This window comes from Heteronotia binoei, chromosome 4 (assembly GCF_032191835.1).
Source record: "Heteronotia binoei isolate CCM8104 ecotype False Entrance Well chromosome 4, APGP_CSIRO_Hbin_v1, whole genome shotgun sequence".
Lineage (NCBI taxonomy): Eukaryota > Metazoa > Chordata > Lepidosauria > Squamata > Gekkonidae > Heteronotia > Heteronotia binoei.
The window spans coordinates 120038447-120062430 of record NC_083226.1 but is presented as its reverse complement, the minus strand read 5'-3'; the positions used below and the strand labels follow the sequence as shown (position 1 = coordinate 120062430).

Genomic DNA, 23984 nt, shown 5'->3' with positions numbered 1-23984 from the left:
GGCTGAAGTAAATCTGCATAAGATGGCACTTTTAGACCTGCCACATTTTAGCTGGTTATAAATTTAGGAAGTAACATCAGAGATAGAACAATTATAGAAATTAATGCTTTTCTGTCTTATGTGATGAAAGAAAAATATTATGTACTATTTAAATGTCAGACCAATTGAAAATTTTTAAAATTAAAATGTTATCCAAATAATTATCTAAAAAGCACTTTTTTTAATTGAGCACTTACATATGATTACCAAAGAATTTTTGTATTATAAATAAATGGTGACTGTGATCATACTATTAAGCATTTTTGCTCATTATAGTGACAATGTAGTGTAACACAGACCTATAACTATTCAAACTCCTTTCCCCATTTAAAAAAAAAGTGATTTCAGCATATCACAGGAGACTTCTGCTCAGAACACAGTGTTTTCAGCACACCTGGAATGAACTTTATGGTGCCAAGGTAAATTCTGAGCAAGACAGACATTGTGTTAGATGGATTGGTATTCTTCTGATTATGGAAAGAGCTTAGTTCTTCCATGGCCAGAAGACCTTTTCCATTCATGGAACAGCATCTTTGCCTCCAAACCAATGGTTTGCATTCAGTCATAAGCTGATTTGATTTACTACAAGACATGTCCTTATATAGAATTGTTTCATTAAAGTTAAATCAGATTTCAAGCAATCAACTATAAGTTACTTTCTAACTTATTTTTCAACTTACAAAGCTATATAAAGTTTTGTATCTTTCTATCCAAATAGTGTCATCTACTGTTGCTTTTAAAACTTTCAGTACATGCTATCTATATGCAAATTTGATCTAGAGTATGCATGCTTTATTTAAGGAAAATGAATATAAGAGCAAAGTGTATCTGAACTAGGTAGAGTACCTTTTCCTCTCTGAGAACATGTATTCGAAAACTAGAACCACTGTCACCAGGCTACCTGCAGAAAACTTAAATTCCTTTCTGGAAGGGAAAAACAAGATTGCTATTATGGTAAAGTGGGCCTGCTGCTGGCAGAAGGAACTGCTATTAGGGTACAGTTGGCATGCTGCTGGTGGAAGGTAAACTGTCACTTAGGAACTTCATCTATAGTGATGGATATAGCATAAGAGCAAGGGAGATGGCAGAGACTGAAGAGCTCATACCTCTCGGTGGTGGAAAGTGCCATCAAGTTGAAGATGATTTATGGTGGTGATGACCTCATAGGGTTTTCAAGGCAAGAAATGTTCACCAATGGTTCGACACTGCCTATTTCTGAGTCATGACCTTAGACTTAGGTCTCCCATTTAAATACTAACCAAGGTGACCCTGCATAGCTTCTGAGATCTGATGAGATCAGGCTTGCCTGGGCTAAGCAGGTAATGGCATACTTCTCTTGTTCCTGTCTAAACCTGAGAGTCAGTTTGGTGTAGTGGTTAAGTGCATGGACTCTTATCTGAGAGAACCAGGTTTGATTCCTCACTCCTCCATTTGCAGCAGCTGTAATGGCCTTGGGTTAGCCATAGCTCTTGCAGAGCTGTCCTTGAAAGGGAAGCTTCTGTGAGAGTTCTCTCAGCCCCACCTACCTCATAGGGTGTCTCTTGTGGGGGAGGAAAGTAAAGGAGATTGTAAGCCGCTCTGAGACTCAGAGTGAAGGACAGGGTATAAATCCAATATTTTCTTTTTCTTCGTCTGTCTTCCCAATAGCAGACACAATGTTCTTGATCCTTTAACTAAGGCTAAGAGATGGAAGTGAGCAATGTAATTACACACTCCCTTCATTAGGGTTACCATGTCCAACTCAAGAAATATCTGGGCACTTTGGGGGTGGAGCCAGGAACAAGAGTGTAACAAGCACAACTGAACTCTGAAGAGGGTTCTGGCAATCATGTTTAAATGGATCACACACCTTTTAAATGTCTTCCCTCCATTTGGAAATAAGGTTCATAGAATTGGACCTTCTGGTTTGAGGGGGCTCATAGAATTGGACCCCCTGGTCCAATCTTTTTGAAACTTGGGGAGTGTTTTGAGGAGAGGCATCAGATGCTATGCTGAAGGTTTTGTGCCTCTTCCTAAAAAAATAGTCCCCCCCCCCAAAGCCCCAGATACTCACAGATCAAATATCCATTATCAATTATCCATTATTGGAATTGTTCTCCATAGGATATAACGAAGTGCCCAGCAGGCAGTTCGTCCCCCCCACTTTCTGATAACCCTCAAGCAGGGGGAGGATCTCCAAACCAGGGGATCCCCTGCCCCCAACTGGATATTGGGAACCGTATCCTTCACCCAGACTCCTTCTAACAGGATTTGCCCCCGGCAAGGTTTATATCAGCACCAACTTTAGCCATGGTTTTCCGTAATCAAGGTTTGCTACTGTCAAGGATTCAAAATTAGGCTCACACCTACGATAAATATTACTTAGTGAATCTTCATTTGTGGTAATGAGACTGGGATACACTCTTCATCTTGCTTATGAATTAAGTTGGTATAAATAATGCCAAATAAAGTATTCCAAAATTAGAATAACCTCTTTTTCTTTGACACAAATACAAGATACATAGTATACAGAAGCTGAAGAAAAAGCTATTCCTTTCTCTTCCACAGTTTAATCCTAGCAGAATATAGTCCAGTTTTATCAGAATGAAACTAATTTTTCCCTATGTCTGTATGATAAAAGGCTTGTCAGTAGCGGATTATATATAAAAGCACAGCACACAGCAGCATGGTTAGTAATTCAGCTTCTTATGTAATAGGTTTATCAAGTCAGCATTTAAGGATTTATACTAAGTGTCTTTATAATTATGTTAATTGGTAGATAATGCATAGGTCAAATTTCAGCTGCTTAGTATTTTCAAATTCTAGGCAATCCAAAGAAAGATGTACAGTGGTTTGAGTACATTTTAAGTCACCAAAGAGGTTTAGAAATCTTTTTAAAAAACTGATTTCAGGTTTAAGTCTCTGTGATCTCTAGGTAGTAACAATATTAACGCAAGGATACATGCAATATGGCAAGTAGGGCCAACTACTGCTGTTATTTATTTATGACAGCTGTCTTTTTCTTAAAGTTCTGATCAAGTAGATGGTGTTGCCAATCCACTTATGAATAACTCGTCAAAAAGTGGCACATAAGCATCATGGTTATTTGCATCTTTCTCACATGCCCTGGCAGTGGCAACAGTGAATTGCCTCTCAGATTTACCTCATTACCCTCACAAAGACTGAATTTCACTAGATAATTTCTGATTCATTTGATTCAGTTGCAGTTATGTCAATGAAATTTGAAAACAAATTAACGGAGAACACATTTATTCAGCAGTTTTCCCATTTGGACATAACATGAATGTACAAAGGAACAAGATACATGACAGGGTTCATTCTAGATTCCCCCCTCCAATGCATTCAATTCCCAAGCATTCAATTCCTGTTACATATGGGGCCATGGCTCAGTGATAAAAGCATCTGCTAAACAAGCAGGTTAAAGATTAGATAGTAGTTGATGAGCAAAGACCTTTGCACGAGAAGCTGGAGAGCTGCTGCTAGTCAGAGTGGGCAATATATTGACATGCACATGCAGGAGATCCACATGCACATGCAGCAGAACTGTTTTTAATATAATGAAAGGAAGCAAGACTAATGATAGAACAAAGAAAAAATAAAAGAATGAAAGATAGTACTTTATATATTAACCTCATTTTTTATTTTGTTTTTCAGAAACAACCTAGCTTCTTTTTAAACTCTTATTAAAACCCTTTCATGTAAATTTCTTCTACTCACACAACCTATAGAAAATTAATGTATCAGAGAGAAATCAAGGCGATAACACCTAGTTCTATGTGCACTGGAAAGTCCCCCCCCCCCCGGTATAAGGAGCCTTCCATCATGCAAGTCTGAAGTATTGCAATCCTGTTACAGCTTGTCTATATCCTTCTTAAAATGTGGTGCCCAAAACTGAACACAATACTCCAGGTGAGGTCTTACCAGAGCAGAGTAAAGTGATACCATCACTTCACGTGATCTGGACACTATACAGTCCAAAACTGCATTTGCAATCAGAATGTTTTGTTTTATGATATAAAAACACATGTCCATGAAGTTTTCTTTAATCAATGCTTGTTTGTACATTAACTTTACATCTTTTACTGGTAGCAGATGAATTTATTTCTCAATCAGTTGCTCTCTATACTCCTCCAATATTCAATTAAATGAAGCTTTTCATAGCAATAATTACATGATGAGAAATTGGAGATAATTTAGGTTAGCTTTAAGTTACAATGACAACCACCAGGGTTACCCCATATATCTTTATAGGCTACATTTTTGTCATAGCTCAATTAAAATTATTAGAAACTATGAAAAGTTTAGACTTTGGTTTTGTGGTTAGCAACAACTAGAAAGCTATGTTCATTAGATTATGAAACCCATTAGATTAGATTAGGTTATGAAACCCTGAATGCTCAAAAATGAGCCTGATTCCCCTATTTTGGTCCAGCGCCTAGCTCTTGGAACACTCGGAACAATGAACCTCCTAGGACTTAACAGGAATATTGGTTTCTTATCTTACTAAATATGCTAATCTCATTCAGTTCTTACATCCTCTTTATTTTATTGTATTCCTTATTGGGAATAGTAGATTGGAATAGTGATTTAATGAAAAGTAGACTGTAATGTGATTTGGGATCATAGATAGGAATATATTTCTCTGGTTTGGGGACAGAGGAGACATGACACTGCAAGAAACGGATGCTATTAGTTATTACCTCCATGCGTGAGAAGACAGAGTTGAAGCATAACAACAGGGTCTCAGTTAATTACTCTCATTCCATGAGTAAGAAGGGTATCAATCTCCAATTTTTGATATGTTTATTTGCTTCATTATGTTTTCTTCTGGAATTAAATCCAAACAAATTGTGAGCATATTAACTAAGCTTGTTAGTCCTGGATGGTCCTTGAATCTTTTAAATATCTTCATTATGATGCACGCTAATTTGCGGCTCACCACCTACGAATATGCAAGAGCTGTTTCATTTTATCTGAAGAATTTTTCAGAATTTTTCATTTCACTGTATCTGTAGAAGTGTGCATGCACACAAAACTTATACCTTGAATAAAACTTTGTTAGTCTTAAAGGTGCTACTAGACTTGTATTTTGTTCAGTCACTTCATAAGTCACTTCCAAAATGACTGTATTGGCTTCCATAACAAATAAGGTGTGTGCTTCCTAGTAGACATTAAACATTAGGAAAGAGTTGACAGGGTTCAAACTACCACAAATGCAGGAAAAGTTTGTAGAAGTGAAAAAGAACATAAGGGAAGCCATGTTGGATCAGGTCATTGGCCCATCCAGTCCAACACTCTGTGTCACACAGTGGCCAAAAAATCCAAATGCCATCAAGAGTGGGGCTAGATGCCCTTCCACTGTGCCCCCCACAAGAATACAGAGCACCACTGCCTCAGACAGAGAGTTCCAACAATAAGCTATGGCTAATAGCCACTGATGGACCTCTGCTCCATATGCTTATCAATTCCCCTTTTGAAGCTGTCTATGCTTGTAGCCGCTGCCACCCTGTGGCAGTGAATTTTACATGTTAATCACCCTTTGGGTGAAGAAGTACTTCCTTTTATCAGTTCTAACCTGACTGCTCAGCAATTTTGTTGAATTGCCACGAGTTCTTGTATTGTGAAAGAGGGAGAAAAGTACTTATCTACCTTCTCTATCCTATGCATAATCTTGTAGACCTCTATCATGTCACCCTGCAGTCGATGTTTCTCCAAGCTAAAGAGCCCCAAGCATTTTTACCTTTCTTCATAGGGAAAGGTTACCCCTTTCTGCACTTTTTCCAATGCTATAATATCTTTTTTGAGGTGCAGTGACCAGAATTGTACACAGTACTCCAACTGAGACCACACCATCAATTTATGCAGGGGCATTATGATACTGACTGATTTGTTTTCAATTCCTTTCCTTATAGTTCCCAGCATGGCGTTGGCCTTTTTTATTGCAATCGCACACTGTCTTGACATTTTCAGTAAGTTATCTATCACGGCCACAAGATCTCTCTCTTGGTCAGTCTCTGCCAGTTCACATCCCATTAACTTGTATTCATAGTTAGGATTTTTGGCCCCAATGTGCATTACTTTGTACTTGATAACAACGAACCTTATCTGCCACGTTGACGCCCACTCACCCAGCCTCAACAGATCCCTTTGAAGTGCCTCACAATCCTCTCTGGTTTTCACCACCCTGAACAATTTAGTGTCATCTGCAAACTTAGCCACTTCACTGCTCACGACCAACTCCAAATCATTAATGAACAAGTTAAAGAGCATGGGACCCAGTACTAAGCCCTGCGGCACCCCACTGCTTACCATCTTCCACTGCAAAAATTGCCCATTTATACTCACTCTGCTTCCTATTAATTAGCCAGTTTTTGATCCACAAGAGGACTTGTCCTTTTACTTCATGACTCTTGAGCTTACTAAGGAGCCTTTTATGAGGAACTGTATCAAATGATTTCTGGAAGTCAAGGTAAATAACATCTATTGGGTCCCCTTTGTCCATGTTTGTTCACCCCCTCAAAGAACTCTAGCAGGTTAGTTAGACAAGATCTTTCCTTACAGAACCCATGCTGAGTCTTCCTCAATAACTTGTGTTCATCAATGTGCCTACTCATTCTCTCTTTGATAATGATTTCTACCAACTTTCCTGGTATTGAAGTCAGACTGACTGGCCTGTAATTTCCCAGATCTCCTCTGGAACCCTTTTTAAAGATGGGGGTGACGTTTGCTACCTTCTATTCCTTAGGAGCGGAGGCAGATTTTAACGAAAGATTACATATTTTTGTCAGGAGATCCACAAGTTCACCTTAGAGTTCTTTCAGAACTCTTGGATGTATGCCATCCAGGCCTGATGACTTATTAGTTTTGAATTTGTCTACCTCTTCTGCCTCCCCCTTCCACCACCAACACCCTGTACCTTTCCACTGTAAAGTTTGTGTTCAATGTCAGGGAACTTTCCAGATTATTATGAAGGCTGTGACAAAAAGGAAGAATTAGCCAAAATGGCTTCCTCTCACATCTGTACAGGTTTGAACCTCAAATAACAATTGGAGGCATCCTATTTTCTTTTTTGCTGCCTCTCCCTTGCTGTATGACTTATTTGAACAAAGCAGGAGTCAAGTTGCACCTTTAAGACCAGCCAAGTTTTATTCAGAACGTAAGCTTTCGTGTGCTCTCTAAGCACACTTCATCAGACGAGGGGATCAGGTATAATGGGCTGAAATACATGCAGTTTGTTGATTAAGAGGGCAAACTGATTGTGATCACATGGTAAAATAGTGTGGCTTGGTCATTTGGTCCAGATAGCCATAAAAAGTAATAAAGTTTCCTGCCAGCTGGTGTTTCTGCAAATCTAGGTAAATCACAAAAAGACATGTATTTCCTAGTTGTAGTCCACCTAATTTACTTATCAACATCAATCTATTAAATTAGGTGGACTACAACTAGGAAATACATGTCTTTTTGTGATTTACCTAGATTTGCAGAAACACCAACTGGCAGGAACCTTTATTACCTTTTATGCCTATCTGGACCAAATGGCCAAGCCACACTGTTTTACCATGTGATCACAATCAGTTTGCCCTCTTAATCAACAAACTGCATGTATTTCAGTCAACTATACCCGATTCCCTCGTCTGATGAAGTGTGCTTAGAAAGCACATGAAAGCTTACGTTCTGAATAAAACTTGGTCAGTCTTAAAGGTACACTTGACTCCTGCTTTGTTCAACTGCTTCAGACCAACACGGCTGCCCACTTGGATCTATCTGTATGACTTATTATTCAGGAGAAACACACATACACCGATGCCCAAGAGTAGCCTTATGGAACTAGTGGGAAAAGGAGAAGACGATATAGATTTACTTTCATGAATGCCCTCCATTCATAGACCTTAGGTGCAACCCACTGTTTTTAATTTTGGGAAATCAATCAATCATAATATTTTGTTGCATCTTTCTTATTCAACAAATATTCCTAATTTTTAAAGAACTAATAGTTTGCTATAACTAGTACATAAAGTTTGCTTATATGGACAGCACATAATTCATTACTTACATTGTTAAAACTTTTCCATAAACTTTTTCTTAATCCTCAGTCTTTATTCAATTAAATATATGCAATAGATACATGTTGTGCCAACAGTTACATATTCTTCCTCCTATGCATACACCTCCTGCAGACACAGCAGACTATGTAACCTGACCCTTACTAAAACCATCTTGTCTATCTGACAAAGCTCCTTTTTAACTTCTTACTTACTGCTTACTTCCTGCAATAGGAAAAAAAAAAAACTTTAGCTCTGCTTGTGATAATTTCACAGGCTCTGAGTACCCTGACCCTAGAAGCCCCAAGGTCAGAAGTCAAACCTTGTTCTGAAACATCTGTGTGCTTCATACTAAAGTTGAACAAAAGTGGAGAACTATCCACCAGCATGACAAGAGAAACAAGCAAAATGGGAATGACACACTGGTCATCTGTTACCCATGCTATCTCAAGCTAGTGACAGGGAAAGGTTGGGGGGGAAGACACTTTAGTTCAATCATTTCAAATTTTGATTCCTCAGGCAAACTTTTGAGTTTATTATTTAAAATTAAAAAGTAACAAATATAAAGGTGTACTTCCTGACTGTAGCCTTCATGCTACCTCCCCAGTTTTTGATCAATTACCATTACAATAGGGTGGGAAATCAGTTTGCATCATCTACAAAGGTGTGCTACTTACATAATTTTTAAAAGAGAAATGTTTTATTGCAACTGTTTTAAACTACTATTTTTATTGATTTTATGTGTATTTCTTGTGGTATTAATTTTGGGAAATCAATCAATCATCATAATATTTTGTTGCATTTTTCTTATTCAACAAATATTCCTGAGCCTGGCAACCTAGAGCCTGGCATTAGCTGGGATGAGGCGATTCATAAATGCAATGTAAATATAATAATAATAATAATAATAATAATAATTCTTAGCACTTGCATTGAGTAGGCAACTTTCTTTGGCTTAGATAGTGATAAAATGTGGCCATGTCAACCAAATATTTCTGAAGCTCCAACAATAATATAATTGTATCTGAGGAAATGGGCAAAAAACTTATGATGGAATAAAACATGACAGTCTTTAAGCTGCCACAAGACTTTTGTTTTATTTTTGCTGCAACATACTGACATGGCTACCCTTTGGAACAATAATTCTCTATTTTCTGTCAATGATACATAACTCACTATTGGAGCAACAGTGTATCTTGCTTTTTGTAAAAACAAACAAAAAGAGGAAGCTGCCTTATGCCATTTTGGGAAAGGAACAAAAAGTTCTTTCTAATCCTTTCCTTCCACCTAGATACCTGAACATGGCAAGGGGTAAACCAGCAAGGGGTGAGCTGACACCAGGCATTGTTCCTGCTGAAGGGCCTGAGCCAAACAACTTCTGCAACGGTGGAGCTGCTGGGGGGTTGTCTCTGCTTACTACTGGCTACCATCAGTCCTCCAGGGCAGCATCCCACCAGCAACTTTTCCAGTAAATTAAATAGCCAGTCCACCCCTGTTAGAGTGTCACAACTTTTCAATCACACAGAAGCCAAAGGATATAAGACTTAATAATAGTTTATACAGTGATAACTGCTGAACTGTGCACACTTATTTTAGCAGCTGTTATCATGTCCAGGAGCCACACCTCGCTTGCTACTTTGTTCTCAGGTACAGGTTACCACATACAATATATGTGTGCCTCCTGTCAGGTACTCACTGTTTCAATTCAGGTACTCAATGTTTCTAAGCACCCAGTGATCACTACCTTTCCTTAGATTTTATAAGCCAAGTGCTCAGTTGGTGCTTCCCATCTATTTATATAAAACTTGTTGTACATTAATCTTACTGGATATCTATAGGTCCAAAACGATTATTTAAAAAAACTAAACATGTTTAGTTCTTCCACAACTTAGTATTGATCCTTTTGACCAACTGTAACCAGAGGGAATAAACTATGACTTTCTAATGCATGTTTGGGAAGTAACAAATAAGTTTTATATTCAAAACCCATAACTTGTTCAGTTTAAAGTTACCAATTTAACTGATCTCCCATCAAAGCCTCAGTGAAATTAGTGGCAGCTGCCTGAGGAGCTAACTATACATTCAATGCAAATGCACGAATCAAAGCAAGGGTTTCTTGAAATGAATAGCTGCTTTTGGAGATTTATTTATTTATTACGTTCGACTTATATCCCGCCCTCTCCGCAAGTGGACTCAGATGGTGATCTCCAGTACAGAAACAGCTTTCTGTTACTTAACCCTTTCAGCACTGACCACTGTTTCCCCCCCCAATCCCACCCATACCCAAATTATTTATTCTCTTTGGACAGTCTAAATGCATCATTAGACTTTCAATCACAATACTGGAATTGCTTATGGAGAAAAGCAGCTGGGGAGGTTATTTATAACGGAAAAATGGTAAGCTGTGGAAGAATTCGATATCTTCTCCCATACCTACCCTCACTGCCCCAAATGTCCCCTCAAGGGCTTTTCTTTACCAAAAATTAATTTCAGAAATTAAAACTACTTTGCATATTTACCATTAGGACCCAATTCAATTTAGTGAAATTTTGAGCAGCAGAGGAGATGCCCCATATATGTAGGCTTAGTGTTCCTATTCCTTTTTTAAAAAAGCTCACTTACGTTACACCATCAATAGTTCTCCCAAACATTCCCTCTCATTTGAGTTAAAATCTTCAGTAGGGGACAGAATTACAAGTAGGGGACAGAATTACAACTTCAACTTGCTACTTTGAGGAATTGTATGAGAACTTTAAATTAGCAGAGGAGAACGTGAGTTAACATACCCAGAATATTCCAAGTGAGAGACAGTTCTGACCATATCCTTTCAAAAGAGAAAGTTATGTTTAACTCTTGCAAGTATATGACAATCAGAGGAAAATATGCAATTATGAACCCAACACTTACCAATTCGACAAATGCAAGGCCACCATAACTATGAGCCACAAAAAATACATTTTCAGCTGCAGACTGAGAGATAAAGTGATCCCATACATAAATTGCATGTTCTTCAGGAGAGCCATTTTCCTACAAAGAGAAAGTAACACTAATTATGATTATGCTTATTATCCATCTTGAGTCTTCTTGAGAAAAGCAGACTATAAATGCTGCAAAACAAATATAACACCTTAGTGCCTCAAAAAGGTAAATAAGAAAGTTTCTACCCAAGTCACTAATAAACAAGACCACAATCAAGAGGAAAATTAAGAAAACGGATCAAGAATATGCAGATATATTCCAAAATTATACATTAAGAAAGGTTCAGAATATTCTAAATGATACATACTGCAAAACTGGATGTCACTGCAATAGTTCATTTTAAAGCATAAAACTAAGTCATTTTAGTCTATATGTAATCTTTATTTATTACTGTTTAGATTTTTTTCTCTCTATATCCCATGCATTCAATACAACATTTTAAAACTATTTAAAACAAAAAAAATTAAGTTCAATAGTGACAATCTAGCACATGCTTAACTCAGCCTTGAAAATAAAAAGGTCTTAAAAATTATTCTACTGTGACTATAGGTGTAAAATTTCCAGAAATTCTGAGGCCACTGGGGGGGGAGGATTCCCCTGTTCCCCCCCTCCCAGACCTTGACATCTCTAGCTGTGACTGGACTGCCACACAAACACATAATTGAATAATTCTTTCAGAGATTATATTTGGCCCCCAGATTCTGACCTGAATATAATATTCTTCTCAGAAAATTCTTGAGCTTGAGCATTGGAAAACCATGATAATGCCATAACAAGCCTAATCGCAGAGCATTTCCACTTTACTTTCAACCATGATAATTTCATATTTGGATACAATTTATATCTTCACTTATATGGCAGCAAAAAAATCACTTAGAGAAACTTCAATGGTAACTATTATCTAGATCACCAGGAAGAAAATCCCATAAAAATTATACTAAGACTTCAGTGACTTCCATCTTTGCAGGAGTGTCTGGCTAAACGGTCTCTGCCCTCTAGACCTATGTCAACAACACACCCAGTTATTTCTATGATACTACCAGTTTCCTAAGTAAAATACAATCCATTAACAGTTTTATAGAGAACACTATATCAACCACTATGGATGTGGTGGTTTTATACATCAATATCTCACACAGAACAGAATATAAAACGTCAAAGAATGTTATTCTTGACAAGTGGGGACCTGCAAGAAACTAGTGGAGAGGGTGAATCCCTCCTCCGTCTTTGCTTCCTTCCCTCTTCTTCTAGCAAACTTCCCTTTCTTTCTCCCCTTTCCCTTATCTATCAATCTATCCCATGCCTCTTGCCCCCATCCCTTCTCTTCCTCCTTCTCTGATAACCTACCTCTCTCTTTCCCCCCCGCAGAGCTGCCAGGCAAGTACTTGGTGCCATGGCCGGCCTTCTTCCAGCCCTTGTCACCAAAGGAAAGTGCCTCGACTTTTATTTTTGTAAAAAACTGGCTCAAAAAAATGTTTCCCGCCCATGGAGATGTAGTGATGTCAGTTATAAATGCTTTCAGAGCAGGATCTATGGTGTCTGCACGTAGGGGGCGACCTAGAAACATCTTAGTGCAGCTCATCTCATCAGCACAAAGAGACGCCATTATGAGGGAGGCAAGACAATGGGAGATTTCCTTTGATGGGAAGTGTGTGTTATTGCTGCTGGATTTATCCCCAGAAACCCTGTCTAAATGTCATCGGCTAAACTTGGTTTCCAGCAAACTCTTTGAAAATAAAATCAAATTCTGATGGAACCCCGTCTCTGACATCATTGTATATAAAAACGGATCTATTTTTCAAGCCTCAGACGGTCTAACTGGCAAAGTGCTGCTAGCAGCTCTGAATGTGAAAGTTACTCAAGCGGAGTGTAAGAAGATTTCCGCTGTTAAGACTCATTTTGTTCTTGCTTATTGATCAATACATTTTGATGGACGGAGAAGTATTTGTTTTTTCATATTAAATAACCTGTTAATGTTTTGCTTAGGGTAGGAGAGTTCAACATAGACGCATAGAGTTCAATGGTCTGTTTGGCTGTATGTTGGTGTGATTGTTAGTGTGGTAAAGTACTTTAGTTGTAAGGGAGTGCATGAGCGTTTAATCACATATTAATTCTAAATAATGGCATGAGTGAGTGTTAGGTTGTTTAGTAGATTGAATGATGTGTGAAAGTATAAGAGGTTAAGGTATAAATAATAATCCCCAATATTAATTCATTTTAAGTAATGCTTAGATCAAAAATGAATTTCAACTTAGTTGTAATATAGTTATAAATTATCAGTATGTGTATGTATTAGTTGTTTGTATTGTGTGGTGTGTGTGTTTTTGATTATAATGTATGAATGCTGCTACACTTAGTTTAACATGATTGTCAAAATGAATTTATATGTTAGTAATTATATGAGGGAATTGTATGTCAACATGAATTTTAATTTTATTTGTTGTTATAGTATACCAGATGTTAAGAACCACTAAATAGCAAACTTATACATAGACTAAAGTTTATATAAGTACTTATAAGCTTTAATATGTTTTATTCATATTGAGTTCATGGGGTTTTTTCGTTACAAAAAAGATTGTAAAATACAAGAATAAGTTTCTTTATTATTAGTATTATTATTTCTCCCTTTTGAGGTGCAGTTGGGTAAATGCATTGATACTGGCATGTACACTAGGCTTTTTTTCATTCCTACTATTATTATTTGGTGGTATTTAAAGCAATGAATTTTTAGCCATCGTACCTCATGCAAAAAGTTCATAATGTAATGGTAATCATCTCAACTCCACCTTAGTCTTAGATACCTGCGTCATTACTGTTTTTTTTATATTTCTCTCTATGCTAACCTCTATAGTTCCATATCAGTGCAGCAATATCAGACTGGACAAATGTACGGTCATGTAAGAGTATGTGCTACAGTACACTATTTTGGACTAGTTAACAAATATGTGCACATTATTTTAATATTGCTTATATCTTTGGTAATGTTGTTCAGACCATAATATACTTGGTTATAAAGCTCAAGACTTTGCAAACTTATACCTTCAGGTGCTTCTAAAACCTTTAATACACTTTAAATTTATTTTATGCTTCCAATATTAACTAAAGGGAGAGATGGTTTTTCAGCAACAGTTCAGTAGTTTCCCCCCAAGTTGCTTACTATAAAGGTTTCAAAGTAGGTATCATTTTCTTGGCATCCCTTTATACAGACTTGTTTTAAGGTCTGAAACTTATCCTCTGTTTACGGGGATTGTATTGAGTGTTTAATAAATTTTTGTTCTGTTTAAGTGGACTCATTCATAAAGGGTTCAAATTTGGAAACTTTTGCACAGTTGAATTTAAGTGTACCTTCGGAACTGTATCTTTTCTATATACATATATACATATATATAATTATAATGTCTAGCGCTCTTAAAATGACCACATGGAATTGCAAAGGATTAAATAGCCCTATAAAATCTAAAAGTATTGCCAACATAATGTTTAAAGAACGTGTTAACATCTTGTGTTTACAGGAGACACACCTTAAGAAAACACTACCTTACGTCCTTAAATCTAGCTGATTCATACAATGCTTTCAGGCGCCGGGCTCTTCAAAAGCGCGAGGGGTAGTCATTTTGATCTCCAAGAACATTCCATTTCAATGTAAACAAATTTCTACAGATCCTAAAGGTTAGTATATTTTTCTGAAGGGTGACCTGGACGGCTCACCTATCACTACAGCATCTCTATATGCACCTAACTGTAATCAAGTAGGTTTCATAAAGGATACTTTGACGCTTATTTCAGACTTTAGAAGTGGAGACCTCATTATTAGAGGTGACTTGAACATGATTGTGGATTCAAAGATGGACAAAACATACAAAAAAATTAATATACCCCAAACAAGTTCTGATTTGGACAATATATTTAAGCAGAATGACTTATTTGATGTTTGGAGGGTGAAAAACCCCGGTGTAAAAGAATATACCTTTTACTCTGCATCACACAATATTTATTCCTGCATTGATTATCTGCTCTTCTCTAACTCATTGCTGAACAATTTAATAGATGTAAATATAGGATCGCGTACAGTCTCAGACCATTCATGGGTCACTTGTAATTTTAATGTTGGCAAGCCAGATTTCTCATACACCTCTTGGAATTTGAACACCTCTCTATTGAATAAGGACAGCATCTGTGCAGATATCACAAAATAAATTGTGGAGTACTTTAAGTTTAATAACACTGACTGTGGAGTCCCTCAGCAGACAATTTGGGACGTTTTAAAGCTGTTCTTCAAGGTCACCTCATAGCTCAAGCCTCATTTTATAAAAAAGAAAAACAAAAAGTGATTTCAGAGCTGCAAAACACAATTAAAGACTTAGAAATTAAGCACTCCAAATTTGGAGGTAAAAAAACATTGAGGAATGGAAAAAACTAGACTTGTTAGAAACATCACATATTCAAAAGCAACTAAGATATGACAAACAAAAATTTCTTACTAAAACTCCAAAATATCTCAGATTGTTGAAACACAGAGTAATGCAGAAAAAAACTTCTAATATAATTCATTCTATCAAATCTCCCTGCGGTAGTATAATTAACAAGTCAAAAGAAATTATTGAACAATTTGTACAATATTATCGAAACTTATATACCTCCTCTAACCCACATCAATCTTCAATTACTAATTATTTAAGAGATATCAACTTTGGCTCCAAATTGTCAGAGGAACATATTAAGTTCATGGACCAACCGATTAGTTTTTGAGGTTCAACAAGTCATTGCCAACATGAAAAATAACAAAGCCCCGGGTAGAGATGGACTACCTATAGAGTTCTTCAAAAAAAATTTGCCCTCTTTAATACAACCCTTAGTTGATACTTGCAATAATGTTATGCAGAATAGGTGTATTCCACAAACGTGGAAAGAGGCGAAGATTATCGTTTTACATAAACCTGGTAAAGACAAATTGAACACAGCTTCTTATCGCCCAATATCCCTCTTAAATCATGATTTAAAATTTTTTTCATCAGTATTAGCAGCCAGACTTAATAAAATAATCTCCATTTATGTGCATTCTGACCAAGCTGGGTTTATACCCAACAGATCAATTTCAGACAATATTAGAAAGTCACTCAATGTTATCTATTTTTGTAAACTTAAAAAAATTGATTCCATTTTATTGTCCCTTGATGTCGAAAAGGCTTTCGATAAAGTAGAAATCCCTTTATTGAAAGCAACTTTACAGCACATGGGCTTTGGTCCCAACTTTTTAAACTCTATTAATGCCCTCTACAATGAACCCAAAGCTCGTATTGCAGTGAATAACTGCAGGTCACCAGATTGGGTGCTTTCCAGGGGGACTAGACAAGGCTGCCCTCTCTCCCCTATTTTATTTGCTCTTTCCCTTGAACCCCTAGCTCATGCAATTAGGACCAACCCTCAAATTACTGGAATCCAAATCGGCCCTGACTGTCACAAACAGCCTATTCGCAGATGATGCAGTTTTTTACTGCTCTAATCCCTCTGAGTCACTGGCACAGTTAATGAGCTCTATAGAAAAATTCAAACAAGTCTCAGGTTTTACTATAAACTTTATCAAATCTGAAGTTTATCCTATATATCTATCAGGCAAACTTGAATCCCATCTTAAGACCCAATATCCTTTTAAATGGGTAACATCAGTACTTACGACACCTCGGCATAATGATTCCACTAGAACTTAAAGATATCTTTAAGGTCAATTTTGACCCACTCATCACATCTATAAAAAACAATTTGAATACCTGGAACAAACTACACTTATCTTTGTTGGAAAAGGTGGAACAAATTAAGGTCTTTATAATGCCAAGGTTTTTATTTCTTTTTCAAAATTTGCCTATAGCCATGTCACATAAAGATTTCAAAAGATGGCAAAATCTTCTGCTAGACTATGTGTGGGATCATAAAAAACATCGTGTGGCTTATCCAGTTCTCACAAAACCCTTAGACATGGGAGGTTTGGCTCTCCCTATTTTAGAAAATTGCAGCACAGTTAAGAAATATTGTTTATTATGCATCTCCCCTCAGAGACAGAGCATGGGTACATATTGAACAGTCATATCTTCTCCCCGACCAATTACACGAAACTATCTGGAACTCTCCCAAAGACAGACCGCACTATGTAACCTCTAATCCCTATCTTTCCCACACTTTGCAACTCTGGGATAAATACCGCCATATACTTGTACCTGGAGTATCTCCCATAGCCTCTTTTTTAGGCCAATCATGGTTCCCTGCTGGCAGGGATGTTCGTTCCTTCTCAGCATGGAGGGGAAAAGGTATCTTTAGATTGTTGCAAGTATGCCAAAATAATAAAATGCTCTCGTAAGATCAATTGGTAAGACGTTATAATTTTTCTTCACATTGGCTGCAATATAATCAAATTCATCACTTCTTACATAATCCAAACATTATCTCTCAGTGTGTAGGCCTTTAAACGCGTTTGAAAAAGCTTTGTCATCACACACACCCAAAGTAAAAGGTTTAATAGCTATAATTTACAAGACAGTTATTCAAATTGGCAAAAGACTACAGCAATACAAAACCCATGGAATAAAGATTACAAAAATATGCTTTCGGAAGAAAGTTGGGTCAATATTTGGGCATCAAAACTACTTCACACAGTATCTTTAAATCTGAGACTATTGCAGTTTAAATTATATTCCAGATGGTACTGGACTCCTTTGCAATTGTACTATGCTAAGAAATCATCTAACCCATATTGTTGGAAAGGCTGTAAGCAAAGGGGTACATTAGCGCATTGTTGGTGGGAATGTACACAAATTCAACATTTTTGGAAGCAGGTCATATCCATTATTGAAAAAATTGTACAGGTTAAGTTTCCTTTGACCCCAGAATCGATTCTGCTAAATAACTGGTCCAGCCACAATGTACCTAGCACTAGAAAAGAAATCACTTCTTTACTTCTTTTGGCAGCTAAATCGTTATTAGCTAAAATGTGGAAATCTAAGGCAGTCCCCTCAATCCGTAAATGGTACTCAACGATATGGGATATAGTCGTGATGGTTAAAATAAATAAATAAATAAAATGGCATCAAATTTAGTTAAAATGGATTCTTCTGGAAACAAGGAAGACATATTTCTAGAAAGATGGTTTGGTTTTTTTGAGTTTATACAATCTAATCAAATACCTGAGCTCAAAGTACCGCATAAGTACTTAGGCTTTGCTTTCTATTAAGTGCATATGAGTCTATATATTTAACTGTATTCCTGCTTTTCTTTAACTAAATCAACTGTACAATTGGTTTAATGTTGCCAACAAATGTAATTGTTCTAGTTGTTCTATTTGTTTACTAGTTTGTACTGGTTATTGTCATTAATAAGCTTGTCATGTATGTATACAAACAAAGATCTTCGCTTTTAGAGGATCTGAAATTATGTGGTGTAAGCAGCTTGAAACTTCCATCTCATAGCTTTGGATGTAACTAGAATATTAAAACTCAATAAAGCTTATTTTAAATTAAAAAAAAAAGAACAGCCCTGCAGAATCAGACCAGTGGTCCACCTAGACCAGCATCCTGTCTCATACAGTGGCCATCAGTTACCTTGGAGGGCAAGCAACAGGGTATCAAGGCTAAAATTCTGTCTGATATTGCCTCCTGGTATTGGTATTCAGAGGTTTACTGTATCTGAATGTGGAGGTTCTCTTTAATCATCAGTGCTAGCAGGCACTTATACACCTAATTAATCTGTCTAATTCCCTTTTAACGCTATCTATGCATGTGGTCATCACCACATCTTCTATCAGCAAATTCCATCTTTAAATCATCTGTAGATTAAAGAAGTATATCCTTTAGTCCATCCTGAATCTACCCCTCATCAGCTTCATTAGGTGCCGCTGAATTGTATTTTGGGAAGAGGAAAAAAGGTTTTCTTTGTCTGCTCTTTCTATCCTGTGTATAATTTTATAAACCTCCATCATACCCCTCCTTAGTCTTCTCATTTCTAAGCAGAAAAGTCCCAGATTCTTCAGCCTTTCCTCATAGGAAAAGGGATCCAAACACCTAACGAACTTAGATCCAAGTGGGCAGCCATGTTGATCTGAAGCAACTTTTCTACTGCTTTGATCTAATGAACTTTTTTCAGCTTGTTCTGTCTGTCAAACACTGAGTAACATTAGTTTAATGAATTACGTTTTCTTTAAAAGTATCTTCACTGAAGTTTTGATAATATGCAAATTAGTTAGCTATAAAAGAAATTAATAATAATTATTTAAAATTCTGTACATTAGTTAAAATTCTGTAAATTCTGTAAAATTCTGTAAATTCTGTACATAACACTTCTATTCCAAACTATGTAATTTACTATAGAGACATCTAAAAAGAAGCTTTCATTACATCCAGTGTTCTGGATCAAAATACAGTGTTTAGAATAGCTCTTTTAGTCCCAGCAGTATGTATTTGTTGAACACTGCCCTGAGAATTCATCACTTTTCTAGCATTCAGAAGCTTTCAGGTCCAAACTTGGGTGTCTTACATAGCTAATTCACCAAAGTATTTGAACCATTCAAACTTTTTCAATTAGAATTGATTAAGCTCTCACTGTAATCTCTGTAGTACTTTAATTATCTCAACATACTTCATTTAGTTTTTGGATCAGGGATGGCTTGCCCTCTAGGTAAACTAGGCACTTGCCTAGGGCGCTGGGAGGGTGGGTGTTTGGATCAGGGGATGGCTTGGTTTTTGGATCAGGGATGGCTTGCCCTCTAGGCTTGGTTTTTGGATCAGGGATGGCTTGCCCTCTAGGTAAACTAGGCACTTGCCTAGGGCGCTGGGAGGGTGGGTGTGCCAAATTGGGCTCCCTGCTCCCAGTGCCCCAGGCAAGCGCCCAGTTTGCCTGCTCCCCGCCCGCCGGCTGCTGCCACCACTGCCCACCCTCTCCTTTCCATTCACCCCTCCTCCCTGGCACGATCAGAGTGCGCTGAGTCTGGGCCCTGCCGGCTGTGACGTGGTGTGCATCTTACCTTACGAAGAATGCACTGGGGGAGAAGCCTTCAGAACATTCTCAGAAAGATAAGATATACACCATGTCGTGGCTGGTACGGCCCAGGTGTGGTATGCTCTGATCGCGCAGGGGGGAGGTGATGGGAAGGGAGGGAGGAATCAGGCACCACACCGCGCCCGAGGGAGTGCAATGGAGAGCAGTGCTGTGTTGCAGCGCTGCAGGGGTAGCATGGGGGTGGTGCCTGCCTGGGGCGCCATGTGCCCCTGGGTCAGCACTGTTTTGGCTGTATTAGTATATATGAGATCCAGGCTCTATTTGACTGTCATGGCCAGTGTTCACTCTAAGCTGAGTTAGCATGAGCTAGCTCCCAGATTTTTAGCCTCCAGCTCACACATTTTTGTCTTAGCTCAGTAAAAATGGCCCTAGAGCACAATAATTTATGCAGCAGCTCACAACTTTAATGCCAGTAGCTCACAACTTTAATGCCAGTAACTCACAAAGTAGAGTTTTTGCTCACAAGACTCTGCAGCTTAGAAGGAACATTGGTCATGGCTGCAACACATCAAGAGGAACATTGTGAAATAATTTATATGAATGTATATGAAGCTCATTCTGTATTAATCTATTATTCTCTGTGTACACAGGTAATCAAAGTTATTATTTCTGATTAACTTCTTATACCTCTGGGTCCTACCAGGGCAGAACCATCAGCTCATCTGAAGATATTCTATTCATTCAAAGGTGGTAACAATTTTCAAATGATAGCTTTTCTCAATCTAACAAGCTATAACTGAAAACTACAGGTAAAAACTCTCTTCATTTGGAATGCTAAAATAAGCATTCCAGCCACCTATTTAATCCATTCTAGTTCATTTGTATTATGAATTTGATTCTATTACATTTTTTTTTAATTATCTAGCCAACCCTAATATGCATACTTCTATCAAATAAGTGTGAAACAATTGGTTCAAAAGAGCTTGACATAATGAATGGACTCTCATACTTCATCTTCCACCTACGATTACAACTGCATATTTATTATTAATAATATAAATATTGATCTTTCTCTCAAGTGTAGCCTCCATCTAGGAATCTCTAAATCCATGGATCAGAGCCACAATGAAACTTAATAGATTTTCAGATCCTGCCATTTCTCCAAATCTTTTTTGATCTCTTTAAGTAATTTGTCATAGTTGACTGACTTTAAATTGCTACATTTATTTGAAATATAAATGTCCAGATATTTCGTCTTCCTTACATAAGAGAATCTTGATTTTTGTTGAAGAAGGTAGACTTGTTCTGGTGTCATATTTTTGACCAAGAATTTTGTTTCACCATAGTTTATTTTCAGTCTTGCCCAATGGCCAAATTCATTAATCTTATTCATCAGATGGTCAATCAAATCCAATAGTTGTTCTAGTACAAAAACCAAATCATCTGCAAAAGCTCTCAACTTGATGTTTGGGTCCTCTCTTATTTGATTATTCAATATCTCTAAACTTAGAATAAAAAGAAGTGGTGATAAAGGACAGCCTTGTCTTGTTCCCTTCTGAATAACGATCAAATCTGATAGTTCGCCATTTACCACTACTTTTGCACTTTGAAGGGAGTATATCGCTTGAATCATTCTTAAAAAGTTTTGTCCGCAGTCCATACCATTCAGTTGTAACATAAATTGCCAACATACATTATCAAAAGCCTTCTCTGTGTCCAAGCAAATTAGAGCTAATTGCTTGTCTGGATGTGTCTCATAGTATTCCATTATATTACATATTGTTCTGACATTGTCTGTCAAGTACCTTCTAGGCAGAAAACCTGCTTGATCTTGATGTATAACGACAGATAACACTTTCTTCAGCTGTTGAGCCAATATTGAAGCAAAAATTTTGTAATCCACATTCAAAAGAGAAATTGGTCTAAATTTTTTTATATCTTTCAAGTCTGCGTCTTCTTTTGGGATTAAAGATATTGTAGTTTTCTGCCAAGAATTTGGTATTTCTGTTTCTTTTTGAATCATTTCTATAAGATTTTTGAATGGTATCAATAAACAGTCCTTGAAGGCTTTATAAAATTCTGTGAGCAAACCATCTGGGCCAGGTGATTTGCCATTTTTTTGCGAAGCTATTGCTTCTCCCAGTTCTCTTATCATTATTGGCTCATTGAAAAATTTTCTTGTTCCTCTGTAAATTTGGTAAGATTATTCTGCTTGAGATATTCTTCTATCTCTTCCTTTGAGACTTGTTTATCTTGATATAACTTTTTATAGAATTGCTCCACAATTTGACATATCTCCTTTCTTTTAAATTTCTCTTTATTATTTTCATCCCTCAATGCTGTTATTATTCTTTTGGTACTCTCCTTTCTCAATTTGTATGCTAACCATCTTTCTGGTTTATTGGTTTGCTCAAAATAATTTTGTCTGGCAAATTTCAACTTTTTCTCCACTTCTTCCACAAGTAATAGATTCAATTGGTGGTGTATTTTTTTTATTTCATTTTGAAATTTTTGAAAGTTTTCGGCTCTTTCCTTCTTTTTCTTGGCATTAAACCTAATTGCCAGCCCCCTAAAATATGCTTTGGCAGTATCCCAAACAACTTGCATCTTTACATCATGAGCTGCATTCTGTTTAAAAAAAGACTCCATTTCTATCTTCAACTCTTGGATAAAGTGTTTATCTTTTACGATTTGGGTATGTAGTCTCCAGCTTCTTCTCATTTGAACTCCTCGAATTTTTACAGTAACTGGATTGTGATCTGAGATCACTCTTGGATGAATTTCAGTCTCTACTAAATCTTTCATCAAATCTACAGACAACCAGCACATATCAATTCTTGACCAGGATTGGAGACAGGTAGAATAATATGTAAAATCTCTTGTTGTTGGGTATCTTGTTCTCCAGGCATCAACAAGGTTCAATTCTTCTGCTAGTTTCAAAAAACTTGTTGGCAGTTGCAATCTTTTAGTTTTACTGTGTTTATCTGATCTTTTATCCATTTGTCTATCAAAAACTGAATTAAAATCTCCTATTAGACAATATTCTAAATACTATAAATCTACAAACTTAAGATGTAACTCATTGAAAAATTTCTCTTGATGATCATTTGGTGTGTATATATTTGCCAATAAGATTTTCCTACTTTCCATAGTGTTTTCTACTAATAAAATTCTTCCATCTTCTGAAGCAAACCGTGGTTGTGGGTTAAATTTGTCCTTTACATAAGTTCTTTCTATTTGAGTCCGCTGCTACAAATAAATTGCCAAGTTTCTTATTATTCAAAAAATGTTGGTCCTTTGTTAAAATGTGAGTTTCTTGCAGACAAATTATATCAGTATCCAATTTTGGTAAATATTTAAAGGCCTTTCTCCTTTTTATAGGAGAGTTCAGTTCGTTCACATTAATGGAGGCTATTGACACCATTATGGATTCTTCTTATCACTATCTTTTTTTATCTTTTTTGTTCTGCAACCATGTTTGGTATTTCTTTGCTCGACTTGCCTCTTCTTCATCTGATATTTCTTCTTCATCATCTTCTTTCCTTCTCCTTCCTTCCTTTTCCCTGCATTTCTCCAAGAAATTTTCAGCTTTAAAGATAGAGTTAATCCTATATCTTTTCCCCTCAAACTTAAAAAGCAGGCTCTCTGGCATTAGCCATGTATAAGGTATTTCTCTTTCTCTTAAAAAGCTTGTCAAATCTTGATATTCTCTTCTCTTCTGTCTAACTGGCCATGGCACCTCTTTCAAGATTTTTACCGTATTTCTTGCTATCACCACCCGCTTGTCTCTTGTTTGTCTCAAGATATTGTCTCTAGTTTCCATTTTTGTAAGTTTCAAATGGATTTCACTGGGTAATTCATTCCTCTTGGTGAAAGTTGATGGTACTCACTTAACAAAGACAAACTCTTCTTGTATTTTCTCTGCAAGGGCTTCGCTAAGAA

The 23984-nt window shown here is 36.9% G+C and overlaps 1 protein-coding gene across 4 annotated transcripts in view; it reads right to left on the bottom strand.

Annotated features, from left to right (window-relative positions):
• ARB2A (ARB2 cotranscriptional regulator A) overlaps window positions 1-23984 on the bottom strand; it is a 485440-nt gene that overhangs the window by 201608 nt on the left and 259848 nt on the right. For 3 of the 4 annotated variants that reach the window (XM_060235692.1, XM_060235691.1, XM_060235693.1), the window contains exon 8: window positions 10989-11108. The exons of the other annotated variant lie outside the window; for it this stretch is intronic. In XM_060235692.1, coding sequence (XP_060091675.1) covers window positions 10989-11108 — 120 coding nt within the window. The remainder of the gene's footprint in view (window positions 1-10988; window positions 11109-23984) is intronic. 4 annotated transcript variants of the gene reach the window in all.